Source organism: Pleurodeles waltl, chromosome 6 (genome assembly GCF_031143425.1).
Source record: "Pleurodeles waltl isolate 20211129_DDA chromosome 6, aPleWal1.hap1.20221129, whole genome shotgun sequence".
NCBI classification, from domain to species: domain Eukaryota; kingdom Metazoa; phylum Chordata; class Amphibia; order Caudata; family Salamandridae; genus Pleurodeles; species Pleurodeles waltl.
The window spans coordinates 628,468,233-628,488,369 of NC_090445.1; the positions used below are offsets into that span (position 1 = coordinate 628,468,233).

Consider the following 20,137-nt stretch of genomic DNA (forward strand, 5'->3'; position numbering starts at 1 on the left):
TGTGCTACATCCCCGATTCATGTTTTCTTGCTTCCTACCAAGGCCAAAGTAAGCCATGGCCAGTCTGCTTTTCCTGAAACATTTGCAGTATGGAATCCTTCCATGGTTGTGTTGCCTTTACTCAGAACAATCGTTATTTGTTTTCTTTGACTTGGGATTCCTTTGCAGGTGGGATTTGTTAGAATTGAGAAAGGAGTGTGAATTGACCGCTTTGTTCTTGATTGCAGGTAACTGTTCTATGAATTGTTTTGATGCCCCAACTGGATTGCCGTGTTACTGGCGATGGTGGCTGCAGAGATCTCCCTGAGTGCATTGAATCAGATGTCTCAGGATTAGTGGTGGCTAGGAGAGTTCGGTAACGATTTACCTGTTGGGGCAAGATTCCTCAAAACAGAATTTTGCTTTTTCACAGAACACTTTTAAGGCTTGTCCTGGTGTTGTAAATATTAGGGAAGTTCAGATGATTGGGATCCTGTAGGCTTTACAAATTCTACAGGTAGAAGGTCTGATGGTTTGAAGTTTTTTAAATGTTTATCATTTTCGAATAATTTTATCAAATTGCCACAATTGAATGCATTGTTTGGGCCATTAAATTGGTATTGTGAGACAAACAGGAGTTTTTTGGCTTGCTCTGTGTCCATTGGGGAGGTGTAAGAACATCAGCGCCTTCATTTTGAGTGTGACAGTGTATAGGTTTCACCGGCGTACTGGTTATTTCAGAGGTCTCCATGTTATTGTACATCAGTGTTGGATCGGGTTGTATTGCTTTTATTTTTTGTGTGTTGCACTTACTTATATCTCTGTACTTGTAACTGGTTTTAGGAGCTGTGATGGAGTAGGTAATCTTGGGCCACTAGGTGACTTTCTGTTGCTTGTGCACCTCCTGCTGCGATTTCTGCCTCCAGGCTGTTTGGGTGGATATCTTCCCTTGGTATGCCTTATCCTTCCAGAGTCAGGTTTTAGGGAAGATTGAGAATAGCCTTCTCTATGAGGGAAGCTGGTCTGGATTTGAGTTTCCATCTTTTGCAGACCCTTTGTTGTCCTCTCTTAGACAAATCTTCTGTGATACTCAGGATCTTTTCAGTTTTCTTACCCTCCTCTTCTCATTGAATTGTTGCCCCCTATGATTGGAGTGCCTGAACTTGGTGCTTCCGCACGTAATTGTCTCTATGCTGTCACCAGTTAGTGCATTTGAAGTAGCAAATTTCATATTGCTTCTCTTGCCGAAAGGCCACAGGTGGTGGCGGGTTGACTGCCCTACTCAGAGCAAGTTCTTGTACTTCCTAAGTGCAGGTGATGGGAGGTTTCAAGTGAGGGCCTGGGATTAACCTAGTTGGAGAGGAGGTATTCCTTGAGTATCAAACTCTAATATTGAGGTTTACACTCTCACCAGTCTAAGTTACTTCAGTGTAGGTTGTTTTTCCAAAGCTGGTTATTATGCTCTAGGGCGTCATTCTCCTCCTACCATTGTGAGGGGACTATTTTGTTCTTCATACAGGTTCTTTCCTTTTCACTGTTTATTACATGCCTTTGACTCAGCTTTTCCATTATCGGGGGAGAATGGCAAGTGATAAATTCAGCATTAGTATCTCTCTGGACTCTAGTGATTAAATTGTTTAGTGCCTCCAGTTTGGTGTCAATTCCTGAGATGAAAACGGCCATGGTACTTAACAAATCAACCTGTAGATATAATTTAGATGAGTGAAAGTTCATAGCTTCTGCAGTTGCCTGTAGATTGTCCATAAAAACAGCCCAACACTCTGGGTAGGTGTTAGTCCCTTTCTCAACTTGTTTGGGCCTTCTTGGGCACTAGCCACCGACCTACTGAGAATGCCCAATACTAACCCCTGTTGGTTGATATAGTTGGGTGGTTTTGCTGCTCTGATTAGCAAGGGTCTAAATGTATTGATTGTTTGCTTTGGCCTAAAGGCCAGCTTTTTGGGGCGCCCTCTATTATGGAATGGGAATGGTGGGAATAGCGGGATTAACACATTGGTCTCTTTACTGTTAAAGTCTGCCTCATGCCTGTCACTTTCACACAGGCGATGTTCCCCTGGGAGGGAATACATACATCTTGTCAGTTCTCACTCATGACTTGAAGGAGAGATTGAACTTAATGTTGGGTTTGTGAGTTGTTACTTAAGCAAATGAGATTGATTGAATGGACTAGGTTGAGTGCGGTCCATACAGTGTTCTCAGTGCTAATGAGGTAGCTCTGAGCATACTGCAATTCTATGGGCTTTGCAGGCATTGTGCCCTTTTGCCACTTTTTACACAGGTTATGTTGGTGATGGTGCAGTTAAAATCATCTTCATTTGCTAGGGCCTCTACACCCAATGGTTCACCTGAATGCTCCTTTTTTATTTTTGTACAAAAGTGGAGTATTATGTAGTAAGGCTGGTCAGGCTTCATTATGTAATACTCTCATAGTACACAAAGATGGTCCTTAAGATTCACACTAATAAATCCTCAGCTCAGGCCTGGTAATTTGGCAAAGAACAGTCAGGTTTTACTAGAGGAACATGTGTCAGAGTTCCAACATGGATGATAAGTAATTGACACGACTTGAAACAAATCAACACCAATTAATAAAAATAAAGCAGATTCTTATATTAATTTAGAAACCAAAACAAGGTAAACCAGATGTGTGTAACCAGAGTTATGGATTTTAGAGGGAAAATAAAATCAGTATATTTACATGCTGTCAAACGTTATCATTGCGGTAAAAGGAGAAAATCACTAGTGACACTCGGTCACTTGCCAGGTGCGTTCAGCGGAACCCACTTCTAGTTAAGGTTGTGCAGGTTCCAGGACAAGCTGTGACAGTCAGACCAATTTTACCTGGCTCATGGGGCCCAGGTGCAGAGGTATCTTGGCTGTCCTTGGTGCTGAATGCAGGATCTGCAGGTGCTGAAAAATGGTACTTGTGACACTCGGTTACTTACAGGTCGAGTTTGTGTGAGCCCACTGGGAGTTAAGCTTGTGTGGACCCCTGGACCAGGATTCACCAGGCAGAGCAACTTCACCTCACTTAGGTATCTCAGGTGCAGAGGTGTGCGTGGCTATCCTCGGTGCTGAACGGGAGGTGCAGTTGCTGGTTTTACCACTGAGATGGTGCAGGTGAGGAGCAGATAAAAAACTCAATGGAGCCACAGGTGACGTCAGATGAAGGTGTTGCAGTGTGCCCTCGAGTTCCAGCATCGAGTAAAGGTGGTGATGACCGGACTGGCCACCAACAAGCCTTGGCAGCAGTAAGAAGAAGGAGAAGCTATCTTCCCTTCTGGAGGTCCAGTGGAAAACAGCAGCCAGGTGTAACTTGGTAGGAAGGTCAACTTCACTTCTCACAATGCACTGGACTATCTGTCTTTGTGCACTCCCTTGGAGGAGCCGATGGCCAGGAATTCTTCAGATCTGGTAGGTGCTTTTTACCTGCGGTAAGCAGGGGATTAGTGCCAATAGTCCAAAGAAGTCTGGTTCTGCCTTTGGCTCACAACGGATTCCCTCTTACTGTGGGAATCATTCTTTTATCCAGGATGAACAACAGTCAAGCAGTTTCAGGAGGTTGCCACAGGTTCATGATATCACGCCTTTTGTTGGTGCAAGTTCCTGTTGTCGTTGATGAGGGTCTTCCATGTCCTCTTGTCGCAAGTTAGCACAGATCTGATGTTCTGGTGCCTGGGGAGCCCCTTACAGCTTGGATTTAGGGGCATTAGGGGTGTGCGTGTTAGTACGCACTGGGCTACTAGCCCTAGTGGTTGGTCCGCCCCTGCCGTGACCAAGCTAGTGGGTTGTGGCACCTTTTCAACCCAGAACACTCTATTTTGTAACTTTCCAAGATTGCAGTAGTCTTCCTCAACTGTACAGATTAGGCTGATCACCTTAGAGGTGTGGCCAACCTTCTGGGGACGTACACCTCATGACTAACTAACTTTCCCACCCGCCTGGGTGTAATTCTGCCTAGGAGTAGGGAAATAGCTTTTTCCTCCCCTTAGGGACATCCGGCTTGCATATCAAAGGCAGTGTTCCCTTTGAAGTTGACCACCTTGATGTGCCACTTCACTAGCCTTCCTGAGAGAGAGAGAGAGAGAGGGAGAGAGGTGTGACATCCTTCCCACCCTAGCCAGTGTCCTAACTCCTGGGAGTGTTCACACATCTGCCCAGGGGGTCAGAATCCAGTCTTGGCAGCGGAAGCTGTGAGATAGTAGCCAGAGCACAGGAAAACTGGGACACCTCGGTGGGCAACCTCTAAATTGCTCTCTGAGTCCATGCTATTTTTTGGATGGTTGTTCACTTATAGTAGCCATTAAGGCCACTACAGAGGCATATAACCCTACACCTATATGTCCACACCTTTAATTTAATGCACCCTGCCTCCTGGGCTCAGGAAGACTTTCTTAGGGGGTGACTGACATATATTAAGGATAGTGCTTGCGCTGTGCCACACTTGGTGTGGGCACAGTAGAGTTCTGACAGTTTGTACTGCTCTTGCAGTCTGCAAAGGCAGAACAGCTGTCAGTAGATACCTGGGTTACCCAGGGTGGTCCAACAATGCTTCGGGCCCTGGTGACCCCTTTAACACCTATGCCCTGGGTACCTTTGGTACTATATACTAGGGAATTATATGAGGGTTAAAGTACATGCCAATTTGGGATACCAATTCACATTTAACAATTTAAGAGGAGAGAAATTGCCCTGGGGCCTGGTGAGCAGGCTGCAGGCTCCAGTGCACTTTCAGAATCCTAAATCAGCAGCTAGTATTCCAAATGGGGGCTAAAAGTGGGGGGAAACCCGCAAAAAGCCTATTTTGCTACAACTTTTTTGAAGAAGTCAAACACCGTGGAGGGGAGTGGGCTATTCGTGAGTCTCTAGACCTGATTTAGCGTGTTTGCCCAGGCCTGTGTTTTTTCACTTTCTTGCCAATCCCTCGAGTGAAGCAGACCTAAATATCCCAGATCTCATAGTATCGCCTCCTAAGTCAGTTAAGTCTGACTTGGTAACTCGCTGACAGTATGTGAAAAAATGTGGCTGGGTGTGGCCTTTTCATGTGGCGTTATGTGGAGCTTAGCAACTGCCAAGATAGAGGATGGTCAAGAGGTGGAGAAGGGTATTTTATTTTTCATTTTACCTTTTCCTTTTGCTGATTTTCCGAGCTCAGTCCTCGACTGAGGGAATCCACTTGTTCCACTTTTTCTGAAACTACTCTGACTGCAGTCAATTTGGCTCTCTGCCTGTTGAGACGGGTTCCTCAGGTCCTTGTTTGAAGCACTTTGTTTGCTGCCAGAGCTTAATGTGAGTGGTAAAGGCAGCTAGGACATCTATGTGCAGGCTGGCTGCTTCCACGCACCTCCCAGACCTCTACAACCTCTTGGGTGGGGGGCCCTAACAAGTACTCTCCCAAGTTTCTTGACTCATGAGCATAGGAGTGAGCATAGGGCTGTGACTGAGGCGTGGAATAGCAGCCATGGTCTGGGGAGGGCCAGATTGGCCAGACAGCAGGTAAGCATTGTGTGTCAACAGGGAAGACAAAGCAGTCAGACTGGCCGGCAGTGAGCGGCATGAGAAGTGCAAATGTGCACTAGCTTTTTCCCTGAGTGACCCTCTATGCTGCTTCCTTGCTAATGAGGATCCTGTAGAAATCCCAAGGTCCCTGCAAGGCTACAGAGGCTATTCTAGGCTCAAGTAACTTAGCAGGAATTTTCTGCAGAGGGGTGGCAGCAGCCGAGGCAATGTTAGTGATGGCAGCGATGTTTGCCAAGCGGGACCAAGTGTGGTGGCGCTCCTCTTGCCTGACACTTTTTCTCTCTCTGTCTGACAGTGTGTTTGCCCAGTTAACCCGGTTCCGACAATGCTGGCAGCAGTTCTGCACTCAACCAGGAACCAGTGGTCATTCCCAGCACTGCACAAGGTCATGTGGCACTCAGCACTGACCGAAAGCAAATATATATAGGTAAGTGTTGGACTTCCCTTTCTGCTGGATCATCCCCAAACCTTTTGCCTTCACCATCTTGTTTTTGAAACACAATATTGCTGGCTTTTAGGACTCTGCACACTTTACCACTGCCAACAAGTGGTTGTGCTCTCAGGTTTTGAACATGGTAGAATTGTCTTACACCTAATTTGCATATTTAATTTACTTGTAAGTCCCAAGTAAAGTTGTACTTTTACCAGGGCCTGTAAATAAATGCTACTAGTAGGCCAGCAGCACTCTTTGGACCACCCATTTAAGTAACCCTTTACACATGCCTCAAGTCTGCCCTTGCAGACTGTGTGTACAGTTTTAAACTGCCATTTCGACCTGGCAAAATAAACCTTTTGCTAGACCCAAACCTTCCTTTTTAATACATATAAGTCACCCCAACGGTAGGCCCTGAACAGTCCAGTGGGCAAGGTGCAATATATTAACATTTGGACATGTTCTTTTAAGTTTTACATGTCCTGGTACTGAAAAACACCTATATTTGTTTTTCAGCACTCTAAAGCCTACCTCTCCCATAGGATATCAATAGGCTATTAATTACATAAGTGATAACTTTCAATTAGGAGCAGGTGGTGTACCTGGTACAAAACAAACAACATTCAAGACAAACTTCAGTTACATAAACGTAACAGAATATACAAATCATAAATGAAAAAGCTAAAAAAGGTACTATTCAGACAGAATCCTAAATGCTAAATCTGCAACTAAAGAATTTTATAAAATTCTCAATGAATTTCAAAAACCTAAATGCATCCCACTACTAAAGATTTCACAAACAAACTGGCAACTCATTACACAAGCAAGGCAGACACATTGGACTCCTATTTAAAACAGAAGAAAACCATTAGCACCAACAAGTTTCCTAAAATACCCTCCCAGAGTAAACTAACCCAGCCTCTCCACTCCTTCAAACAAATATCACAAGGTGATTTTATGGATTTGGTCAAAACAAGCAGGACTTCCATCTGCCCTTGTGATCCTTGTCCACCACACATCCTCAAGATCATTCTTTTATCTACTTCTGCTGTCACACCTGTAAGAAGAATCACCAATAACTCTTTAACTACAGGAACTTTTCCTGAATATCTAAAAAAGGCATACATATGTCTGTTATTAAAGAAAACAAAGTACTAGCAACTTTTGACATCTAGGAATAGTTGTGCAATTCAATCAAGTAATTGTGTTCAAAAGATTTACTCAACTGTTTTTTAGCATAAATGTCTTCAGTCAACCATAGGTATGGTAGAAAACTGTGTACGGCACTATCATTATTCATTTGAATTATGTATGTCAACCCGTTCTCAAACCTATCAAGTCTACTTCTTCTTGAAAACATCAATTTATAAGATTTTGTGAGAAATGGCACTTATGTAAAAGTACACCAGACCTGAGATAAAAAGACTGTTGTTTTGCAACAACCGTTATCAAACCAAGCATAGGTGGGGTTCAGTCTATTAATGACAAGCTGCCCGTTGAAAATAAAGGAGTGGCTTTCTCAACTACATATTCCTGAGATTTTATATAAATAGATTATGGTAGCAGAGTCTGGAAAGGTACTTGAATAGTGGAGTGAATAAGTGAAAATCAATAGGAAAGGTGAGATAAAAATCCATGTGACTTCACTGATTCCTTTTCTGCTGTTAGAGACTACATCCTTCGAGATAACAAAAGTTCTTGGTATTTTGCATTCAAGCCATGTTTAAAAGAACAGGACCTAAGGAAGGGGTCAGTAGGCTGTGATGACTTTCTACCCATTTCATCATCTGCATATCATTAATGCACTAGCAATGTTTAAGGTGCTCAGCAAATTAATCCATGCATGACATATTACCTTTGGCTCTAGGTGCTGAATACATCAGAGAATTGAGAACAGTTTTCCCACTGCAGACCTGGATATGTGCTCTAATACTGGGGAAGTCATTTGATGCAAAACAATAGACCAGCTCTTGAGAACATAACTGAAGAGCAGTGGATTCTCCAAGCAAACCTGTTGTTTTCGATGGATGCCTTGAAATGTAATTTGAAATGCTTGACACTAATTACATTATAGCTAGCTATTTTACATTATTGTACAAACACATTTCTTTGAAATCGACAAAGTAACACATTCAAAAAGCTATCCTAATCATCTATATTTATTGTATAGAAAAGATGACATTTTCAAAGTTCCGATTTCAATAGAGCCACTCCAGGAGTTCAGTTAGGATGTATATTCTACCTTTATCCACATAGAACCCCTTGATAGACCTCAGAACTAAATATCTGATAGCCTGTCTTGTGTAAAGGAGATGATATCCTTAACTGGTTCCCATCACTGCAGAAAGATTACCAATCGGTGTCAGCCGTTTGATTGGATAACCCTGCAGGACCCATGGGCTGTTGAAAGGCATAATGTAGAAAACATTTATTTTGAACTGGTGTGAGTGACAAATGCATAATTCTAGATCTACAAGGCAAAGACAGAGTGGTGATAGCTCCTGACTGATGGTCACATTACAGTATACCTTAGAAATTGAATCTATATTTAAAATCTTTATTAACTTTGTAACTGCTTGACAAAATGTCACAAACCTTTTTTTTAGTTTGATTCATCACATTTGTGTTAAGATCCGTAAAGGGGACAGATATAATAGAAGGGTCTTAGGAATGCTGAGCCCACTACTAATTACCTTACGGACAAAACTGACACACATATAGCAAGCAACACTTGGCAGATTTTTCACATTGATGCTCTGCAGTGATCTTACCAAACTTGGGAGTGTTTTTATGATCTTGTGAAAATCAATTATGCAATTTGTGCTGCTGGATACATTTCCAAACAGACATTAAGGGCTGGAAAAAAAGACAGGTGAACTGGCTTCAGTGGTTTCTATTGTGCACTACTCTGTACATCACATTATTATCTTACCTACTCCATGACATATGCTATCTTGTTAGCCAACCTTAAAGTGTATGCACTTACCGTCACTCCGGCAACTGCAATGCATACAATGCCTACTGTTTTCAATTTGGAGCTCATCAACTTTTCAATTTCTTCCAAGCAGTTCTATCAAAAAGAAAAGGTGTTTGTTTTAAACTATGTATCAAAACATTGGTAACAAATTCTTCATTGTAGAAGAGGCAATTAGAAGCACTACAAATAATTTTGACTCTATGAAGCTTCTTCTATATGCAATTTCATATTCACAAAATGCTTTAATTTATGGCCATCTCATAACCCCTAATGCAAATGTACATTTACCTATCTTATACAGTTAAATGAGAGTGAGGATGGCCAAACATATCTCCATATTCATTAACAAGTGTGTCTTCTACGTAGCATTAATTAGTCCCTTGCATTGTTAATTACACCTGCATGAGATTTTGAATACATTTTTAGACTCCTTAGTTCTTTCTCATGCCTCCAAGAAGAAAGCTGCACTTGGATAAAAACATGCTTGTTTTCTTATCCCGATACATTTCTGTTTCATATATTGTAAAATGTATGAATATTTAGGATTGGGATAGCTATAGCAAATCCTAAATTTTGACTCCTTTTCCCTACCACATCTCTGCTTCCTACACTTCTTATGCCAGTGAAAAGGTGGGTAAGTGGGGTACCTTGCCAGACTATTAACAGCATTTTCAAGCTGTATAGTTAATTGAGCTGAAAACCATGACAAATGAATTTGCACTCGCTTGAAGAGGCATTTGGGCTTCCCACTGCACATGTGTTTCTTCAATGACACTGACTCTGGACTCAGTTTTCTAGACTCCAGCTGAGCTCCTCATTATCTGGAAGGTGGGTTTGTTGCTGCCGATGCTAGAAGAAACACCTAGGCTTCCCACTGTGCAGGTGTTTATTCACTGCCACTGGACTCAGTTTTCCAAACCCCAGCTGAGCTCCTCCTTGTCTGGGAAGGCAGGGCTGTTGTCCAGCGCTAGAAGAGGCACCTGAGATTCCTGCTGCATGGGATGCTCCCGGGTACTCTTCAGGCAAAGACAAGGCCAAGAGTGGGCCCATCTCACGTCTAAATCAGTGGAGTCCCAAGTCCCAGAAAACTCCTTAACTATTACCAAAGAAGAAAGAGAGGCTAGGAAATTCACTCTAATCTGGTGCAACCAGGAATTTTCATAGGGTCGAATTACCACTTTTATGGACCGGGTTACTGGCCTACTGAGACCCACTGAGAGTCAACTTCCAAAGTTGAAGGTAAATGATGTTCATCCTCTTTTTATCAATAAGCTTGATGCCTCTACTTTAACATCTTTGGATCGGCATGATGAAAATGTTCGTAACAACATCCTTCTGATCCCATCAACATGCCTTTGACTCAGCCTCCACTTGATTCTGAATCTGTTGTGTCTGTATGTTTGGAGGGGATAAATTATCCTTTGTCCCCAAATGTTCCACAGCTAAGAAATCTTCGGTTTACATTTGCCACCTAAAGCAACTCCATTTACCATTGTCCATACAAAGTTTTACCCACTTGGCTAGGCCAATCTGAGAGATGTGATTAATTAACAAGGTTATCCATTAGAGTTAAAAGGGAGAACTGGTATTAGTAACTCACGGCATAGTTGAATAATTATGGTGCACAGGATTCCGTGGGTAAGGAATGTGCCGAAACTTGATTTTAATGACTGTATAGTGATCAGTTTTAGAAATTAATTTGTTGTTCATGATCTGTTGTTCAAGCTCAATTCCCTACCCCACGGCTATAGAGAGATTAAGGTATGTCCACTAGATTATTTTTATCATTCTAGACCTGTGATGAGACCTGACAATGTACAGACTGTCCAGGGAGTATGTAACACTCTGTCACGTTTCTGTATCTCAGTTGTGAACAGATATGCAGTGTTAGCTCAGCATGAGACTGCAGATTGACAATTTAGTCCTGCTACAACAAAACTGTGATATGGTTGTTCCAACGTTTGATCATAAAGGGTGTTTGTCTCCCGTCCAGATACATGATACTAATTATATATATATCAACTCTTGCCGACAGTGTTCACTTATGGCTTCAGATTGCTTTGCCTCATGGGATGGAGCAGACCTAGGGTCCAAGATGAACAATGCAGAATGGTTGAGTTCCCTAAAAGCCTTTGATGTGGTTGGTAGTCACGAAAACTGGGCCTTGTAAATACAGTGTAGAGATGGCTTTAGCTCATAGTTCACAGCTGCTGTCAGTGCACGCTCAGCTGGACCAAAGAGAGGTTTATTAACTTTGGTCCCAACTTCATTTCCTGGGATGGTTGCCTGGTTATCTGGTTTCTCTACATTTCCAATTGTTCTGGTGGGTTTGCAGCTATATGAATGTTTTATAAAATTATTTTTATAATAACAATTTTGATTTGAATAACACTGATATTGATAATTTCCTTTCTAGGGAAATATGGTGGTTCATAACCATATAAAATGGGCCATTATCATTTTTAAGGATGGGAGATTTTAATCTCAAGGACTGACCACTTTTCAGCTCAACCTCTTGTAGGATTGTGGATGAGACCAAGTAGGCTTTAATACACTTCTGCCATACTCCATATGATAAAGTCCTAAATGTGCTTTCCTGCTGTTGTTTTCTTTCAATTTCTTGTCTACCACTCCAGTTTTAAAGCCAACATGTATTGGAAGGGACCACAGTAGTCTAATTGATTATATTTTGTTTTCATTTGACATATTGGATGTTTTCTCTGAAGGAAGGTCACTGTAGATCAAGTGGCTGACTGTTTACCTCTCACACTGGATTAGAATAAGAGAGTTTTGTTGAGATGGGAGAAAAGTGACAAGCAACACTTGTTTACCAATTTGGCTCTAGGCAATAAGATTGAGTTACTAACATGCCTTGAAGAGGAAGCCAGAGCAGGATACATTATTATTGGTTTTCTGTGCTACGTAGATCAGGCAGGGAATTACACTTGGTCCCTCCCTGGCCTCTAGAAGCAAAACCCATATATTGGATTGATGCGTACTGCTCAAAAACCAACAGGAACTAGATAAAAGGACTTAAACTAGCTTCCAGAAATGACAATCATATTTGTTTTTGTAGAACAGAAAATAAAAGAACCTTTGCTACGGGAAAGAAAGAGATTAGGGAGGAGGCTTATGCAATCCTAGTTAACATCTTCTGTCTAAAAACACAGCAGAGCATTTTGGCAGGTAATTAACCTCCCTCTTTTTATGATTCATCTGACCCATGGCTTGACATTGTTATCCCTATTGGCAACTGGTTTAGTCATTTTTCAGAGGTTTATAGTGTTATATAGCGTATATGAACTGCTGAGACCATAGAAAGCAAGGCAGCAAAGTATGTTTGTATTAAGATAGATTACAAAGATGTACTGAACTCTAATAACAGATGTCCTAAAGGGAATGCACCCAGCCCAATGGGGTCCCAGTAGACTTATGCAGGTAAAATACCAATCTGTGGCTTCCTCATTTAACAAACCTCTGTAGGGCTGTTGCCAGTTCTGGTCCACCACTCTCCTTGCCCCATGCAACTATTGTATCCTTTTTAAAAAGGCAATAAAAGTGATCCAAAGTGTTATTGTCCAATACCATTGATAGATTCTATGGCTAAGGTAATGGGTAGGATCCTCTTAGATCATTTAAAGATGTGAGTCAAGGACAAACAGGTTATGTCTGATTTATAATTTGTTTGATTTATAATTAGTTTTTTCTCCAGGTGTGGAAACAGTTGAGCATTCTCTCATCTTCTACCTCCTAATTAATAAATATTCAGAAGTAAAAGAGGGGACTGTTTACACAACATTCATGGACCTGAGACAGCTCTGCTCATGGCCACCGATGACATCAGAACCCTCCTGGACCGGGGAGACACAGCACCTCTGATCCTCCTCGACCTATCAGAAGCATATAACACTGTTTCTCACCACACGCTCAACAATAGATGCAAGGTTCATCCCTAAGCTCCACCCTGTTTATCACCTACATGACACCCCTGGCCAACATTGTCAGAACTCACGGCCTCAACATAATTTCCTACGCAGACCACACTCAGCTCATCCTCTAGCTCTCAGAATACCCCTCCACCACCAGCAACAACTTCCACAACTGCATGACTAGCGTCACCGAATGGATGAAGACCGACTGCCTGAAGCTCAATACGGACAATTCTGAAGTTCTGATCTTTGGAAACAGCACCTCCCTGTGGAATGACACAGGGCGTCCCTCAGAACTCTGACTCACACCCACACCAACAGACCACATCTACAACCTTGGCATCATCTTGGACAGGAAACTCACCATGAAACACCAAATCAATACAGTTTCCTCCACTTGCTTCCACACCGTTCACATGCTCCAAAAGATTTTCAGATGGATCCCGTTGACATCAGATAAACTATCACTCAAGCCCTAGTCACCAGCCGACTCGACTATGGCAATGAGCTCTACGCAGGAATTGCCACCCAACTCCTGAAGAGACTCCAGGCGACACAGTACTCAGCTACCAGACTCATCTTCAACCCCCCACACGGACCCACACCACACCCCACCACAGGAACCTCCAGTGGCTCCCCGTCCAGAAAAGATGCCAATTCAAGATGCTGATACATGCTTACAAGGCCCTCCACGACCAAAGACCAGCATTCATCAACCACTGCCTTAACTACCACCAACCCTCCAGACACCTGTGCTCCACCTCCCTCACCCTCGCTCACACCCACCATCTCTGCTGAAACCACAGAGGAGTATGCTCCTTCTACCTCGCTGCCAAGGCCTGGAACGACTTTCCCCTCCACTTCTGAACAGCATCTTTGCTCACAGAATTCAGAAAAGGACACAAGACCTGGCTCTTTGACTGATCGCAGCATGTTCCTGGTGCCTGGATACCCTCATGGGTGATTAGCCATGCTCTACAAATCCTGACTGATTGAAAAAGAGAATTGTATTTAACACACTTTGCTTATTCTTTACCACCCCTATATCTATGTAGAAATGTCACCTTCTCCACTTCATCCAGGGTACTTAGGTCTTCAAACCAGGCTCCTCATAATGACTCATTTGTACTAAACCAGGTCATTAGGATGAGTCTTTCATATCTCTACAGCACGTCTCTGGTACACCTTCCTCCTCATGCTTTTCTTACAAAGTCACATTATTCCATTGAGTGAGCTTTTGAAAACTTGGCTTTATGCTAGCTAACCTCCATACCTCTTGTCGGACCTCCTCTTTGTTTCTTCCACCACCAGAATCCGATTTTTGGGCAACCGTGTACTCTACATAACATAAGATCCCTGGAGCAGTGTCCATGTGACAACCTGCCCCTCCTTTTCTGATTCAGAACAGCATGGTACGTTTTATTTTTATTGGAAGGCACATATGTTATGAGTACTCTGACAAGTGCTATGCATAATTTTGTTCATCAACAGAGTTCTAGACACTGAGGAGGTCCAACGAATGTGGCACTCCTTTAAATATGGGGATACCTGCCTTTTCACCAATACCACAGTTGAGCGACTCTGCACCAGCTCTCCCAGTGTACATCCATCAAGTATGTCAAGACTGGACCCAATGATTTGCCCTGATTGCATTTGGTGTGTTAGAACAGTGTTTGGGTACATAATATTCAGATTGCTCCACAGAGTTTAATGGTAGTCTGTGCTCCCTTTTCCCCTGCTGTGCCCTTGCACTCTTACTCTTTCTCTCTCATTTTGTCTGTCCTGCTAGAAACTAATTTAAAGCCAAGTGTTTGTGTCTGGGTTGAAATTTGCAACCACTGACTGGAGCAGGAAAGATGCTTTGGAATCACATTTCCTAGAACACACACGTTCTATCAGGTTAGTCTGTCACCTGAGAAGAGTAACACTTGAACAATGACTGTGACTAAGAGAATGGCCAACATTGCACAACCTACATGGTGATGTGCTACCTGCCCATCCCTCCTTTCCTGTTTCCTGAATGAAATGCACCTTGACCAGAATGGCTTCTTTGAGAATGTTGAATCAAACCTAGAATTTGAACAGCTAGTTTGTTGCAGGCAAGTTGGAACTGTACTAAATAAAACATTGAAACTGTTTTCTTATCTTTTGTTTACCTTCTGTTTGGATGAAGCCCTGTACACTTGTGTAGAGGAAGGATGGAAGCAGACAAAGGAGTCACATCATACCGTATATTTTGCCTTCTTCTTCATTGATGCCTTTTAAGTCGTCATGTAAAATCTTAATGCTAAACTTATTAGCTTTGTCAGTGCTTAATATTACTGCATTTGAAAGTATTGGCAGGTCAGTCTCAAACTACCCAAAACATTTGTGGATTATCAGTTTTAACTCAAAAGTACGCACACTTTCTTCTCACAAATCATTCATTAAAAATGTTAGTTAATGTTGATGTTTCCTAAACCCCATAACGTTAGATTTAACACAGAAAATCTGAGCTATGACCTTTACTGGTTAAGATGTTTTGAATTTGTTAATGTTCATTACTTTTGTAAATAAGGGGCTTTCACCTTTATCCTCCAAGAAAAAGTTTATAATGTTCCTAACAACAATATACCAAAGAGTCTCTATGGACTACAGTTTATACCATGGTGGTGAAAATAATTTTGGTCCAATGACACATTGTTTGGAACTAATATACTAATACACATATATTTATGTGCTTACAACTACAGTGTGTCGTAGTTTGGACTCTTGCTCTGAGCAAGACTGCTGGTCTCAGGATGACAGTACTTTCGTTTGTAGGTGACTAAGTTCCTTCCTACAACTAGTTGTAACTGTTGTCCAAACCTTACCGGCTTACTAGCAGTACCTCACCAGAAACAGCAGTCGCTTACGCATGGACTCAAAGTAAGATCTCTCAGGGTTGTCGTGGTTAAACGGAAATTACCCTTTTCTCACAGATTTATTATGTCTCATACAAACAAAGGCAATAACACAGATGCAGTGAAGTTATAATAGTTTTTATTCAACATAACTGCAATTTACGATAAGTTGCATGAACTGCAATGATTAGGATAATGAATATACCAAGCAACAGTATTGTGAAGAGGAGAGTCATTGTTATAAAGACCCACACCATTATGCAATATATGAAAGAAATATATGTATATGTAAAAGAAATGGAATAAGCCCTAATACCCTAAGGAGAGTAAGTCTAACCTCCTACCTATAAAAGGAGAGCTGGGTTCTTTAAACCTAATCTGCCAAAGCCGTGTCCATGAGAGGAGCCCCCAATCCTCGTTACCTTGGAATGAGGTCTCTATCTCAGACTCCGCAGGGACACGAAGACTGGGTCAGCGTCAAGATGACTTTAGCATCGGTATCAGCGATGGTGGCGATGCCCTCTGGTCGGAATACCTCTGATTATCTGTCTAAAAGTGTTTTGTATTTATACAGATTTACAAGGTCCCCTGACATAAGTGTTATTCATAACAATAGATAACAGGCATGCTTGGGACGGCAATTAATATCAACAATCCCTCGGAAGTATAGAGAGGGAAAATCCCTAAGTGTGAATGCCTACTGTATGTTTGTCTTTTGTGCTTGATCTTGACGCCTTGGCGCAGTGACACTGATAATAGAACCCATAACAAGTGGCCTAGCTATGAACAAGCCCGCCATTTTAAAGGAAATAAATAATTAAATGATCTAAGACAGAGCAAGCTAAGTAGGTTAAAAGTCACTGGGTGACGGGGGCACGAGTTTACAAGCCTACGGCTAAGCTAACTCCTGTTATCCCGCTAAGACAAACTAGGATTCACCACACCCTCCCCATTGCCGTAACAGGTATGATGAAGGGAAAGAAATCCAAAATGCTAAAAAAGCTGCTACTGAACTAAAAAAGCCAATTAACAAATAGATATTTTAATATCAACCATGACAAGTAAATCAAACGTTTAATATAATTGCAAATTTTGGAACCGGGAACTGGTAAGCAAATTTGATCAAATTATGTGCTATACGCAGGATCTTGAAGAATGTCATCGAAGTCACCATTCAACGATCTTAAAAAAGAGTCAACATCGTCTGATGTGAAATTGAGAGCTGGACGGACAAACGGATCCACAGAGCAAAAGTGAGCCATATTCATCAGTGTATCGACACTTGCTGCAGCGTCCTCATCCATGTTAGATTGTATAACAGATGGCTCATAGGTGGCCTCGCGGAGCAACCGTAGTCTCAAGGGGCATGACCGTGTATGAACCCTCATCGGGGACATCAGCAGTTCTTGGTCCACAGGAGATGTAGGTGCTACAGCAAGACAGACCATAGGCAGATGTTCAAAGAGACACCATATGCAGCGGAACACCGGTTGTACACACCATAGTAGAGGCCGGAATGACAATGACCAGTCAAATTCTAGTTCCACCAGCAAAGGTGTAACGAAGATCCGAACCATGCGTTCACGGCACAGCGGTGTTGACGGGAGTGGCTCCATTGCTCTGTGTCGCTGGAAAAAAACAACCACCGCGAATCAGAAAAAATAGCAGTAGTAGTCCGCCAATTAAAGCCAAAATAATTGGAAAGCCACCAAACACACTGGAAAAGAGAGAATGGATGGCTGATGGGATGACTCCGAAGACAGTCTGGAAGATGGACACAAAACCAGACCCGACAGCCTTAAAGAAATGAACAATCCCAGTAGTGCTCGAAGCATTTAATATTCTGGATACCAACTCTCCAAAGTGTTTGGGGAAATCGGTATTTAAAAGGGATTGTATCTCGGCTGATGATCTCGCAATCTGGAGAGCATACGTCTCTTTTGCGGATGTCAAGGCGACCTGTTTCTGAAACAATAGCGCCTTCAGTCTGCTCAACTTGTCATAGTTCACATTAATAGTATCAATGTGGGGCCACATTTCTGATACTTGTATCTCTCGTGTGGGGGGAAACAAAACATGGCCACAACACGTAACGACCTTCGTAACTGAGATTGCGTAGGCAATTCCAGGTCGTAAGCCGCAACAGCTGTCATCGCTCAGTAGAACATAACTTCCATTGGAAAGTACATGAAACACTGAACGAATCAAGGGGACGGGAGTACCCTTCAGAAAACAGGCCAAATTTGCGACCCCCGCATTGTAAAGACCGTGAAGAGACACCTGTTTGCATATCATGGAATGACGAACAGTAGTCTCACATTCACTTCCGCTAAGAAAGACCTCCTGTTTACTGTTCAGACATCGATACTCAAAGGGCAACTCCCACTCTTCCTCAATAAAGCTATCTCCTAGCCGTTCATATCGTCCCACTGCAAGATGTTTTAGGCAACTTGTGAAACGAAAGGTCGAAAACGGTAAATTAATTATGCCGTGTAAGAGCCAAATAGTTGAAGGACTTTCTGCAACCGTGAAGGGCAACTTATCTAATTTCTCTACTTGAAGCAAGGTGAAACGAGCCTCCCTTTTAGCCATTGTCTCTTGTTCCCTGGAAAAATTAAAAGCAGCGAACAGTTCACTTCCATTAATATATTTCCATGGAATGTGGCCACTTCTCAGTGTCTGTAATGCCCAACCCACCTGCATGATGGAACGCAGCTGTGTTTGCCCATGATATAACCGAGATAAATCAGTCTGAGTGATATCAATAGCAGATGACACTATATTCGACAGTGAATAAATCCGATTCGATAGCGTGTTCATGCCATTGTCGACAACAGCCAATGTTTTTTCCAAATTTTCCTTATCAAGTTGCCTTAAACGTGCAGCAGCCTCAATTTGAGAAAGCTTCCAAATTTCATTATACATAGCATATAAAAACCGTTTTGAACGTTGTTTCTTAGGACCTACTAGGAAATCTTGTAGATCTATGCTGTCAGAAAGAGTGTTCAAGTGTTGTTTCACTGCTGTTGAAGTGTTTGTCTGCACCCACTTCTGGCACAGCTTACCCACACTGTATGTTGTTATTATACCACTATGTTGACCCGATAGAAAGCGAGGGTCTGGCCTATGAATGGAAAAAACCCCTGACGACTTCAAAAAACGCATCTGACATCCATCAGTGTCGGTGGGCCATACCAACCATCCCCCGGGACGGGAAAGTGAAGAATTATAAGCACCAGCCTTAACCAATGCATCTAGCCTATCCTCTGAAATATTAAGAAAGTGTTGCCAATTTCTAAATTTTGTCGGAGTAGGGATATTGGGCGTGTTTAGATCTTTAATTTTTGCTAACCCCAGACATGATGTCTCCTCTACAGTATCATTTAAAAAAATCATTTGCACAGGAATTAAGCAAGCGCGAAACAAAGCCTCCCTACCCTGTATTTGCCAATCTTGTGTTCCCCATACACTCTTCAAATCGACAGTGTTCTTCCAATATTCGTAACCCTCAATCAATAGTCGGGAAACAAAGGGATCTGAATAAATCAATTTTGTATCTGTTAGCAAAAGTTTCCTAAATTGCGCTGGAGGTAATTTAAAATAATACGATTCAGCATTCTTTGCATCATGCCCAGAAAAGTATGTGAATTTGTCACTGTAAAACTTTGGACTCCCCACCTGCGGCGTAGAACAGTGTTCCCATTGGGTGTAGCTAAAGAGAGTCCTATATCTAGTTGCACGGTGTAGGTAGTGATGTCCCCAATTGTTATAGCAGAACATTTCCCCATAATTCATTGAGTAATCATATACATCATCACTTCCAAAAGCGGAGTAGTCCTTCATTTCAGTCAGCATCGAATCAACTGTTTGGACATCCCAATCATCAGAAACAACATTAGGTGTAATAACATCAGACATAGAAATCTTGAACACGTATGGTATTTGAATTATCTCTGTGGGCCCGTATATATCGAACGGAACTTTGTCCCATCCAATTCCATCAGGAATCGGAATAGCTGTAATATTGACAGGGGACAAATCACATCAGACCTTATGTGATGAATGGTGAGGTGTCAAAATTACATCAACAGGCTCCACAGAGGAGCGGTCAGCGATATAATGACCATTAATAAGTAAAAAGAAAACAGTCACAAAACCAATCCAAAAGAAATATGCAATAAATGTCAAACAGAACCAGAGATAGTTCCAAGGATATATCAAATAGTTCTTTTGAAGCCATCAATAGAATTTGCTACCTCTCGAAAGTGTGTCAGTCACAGTTGAGGATGAATCTGAAGAAAAATCATCAATGTCTACAAAATAGCCAGAGGAAGTCTCCGCAAATACAGGACCCATTGAATTCCCATCCACTGTTGTTGGAAGTTCTTGATAGACA

At 42.2% G+C, this 20,137-nt stretch overlaps 1 protein-coding gene across 2 annotated transcripts in view; it reads right to left on the minus strand.

Moving 5' to 3' along the window:
- TSPAN2 (tetraspanin 2) overlaps positions 1 to 20,137 on the minus strand; it is a 716,196-nt gene that overhangs the window by 106,199 nt on the left and 589,860 nt on the right. For both annotated transcript variants that reach the window (XM_069238961.1, XM_069238962.1), the window contains exon 7: positions 8,940 to 9,023. In XM_069238961.1, the coding sequence (XP_069095062.1) occupies positions 8,940 to 9,023 (84 nt within the window). The remainder of the gene's footprint in view (positions 1 to 8,939; positions 9,024 to 20,137) is intronic.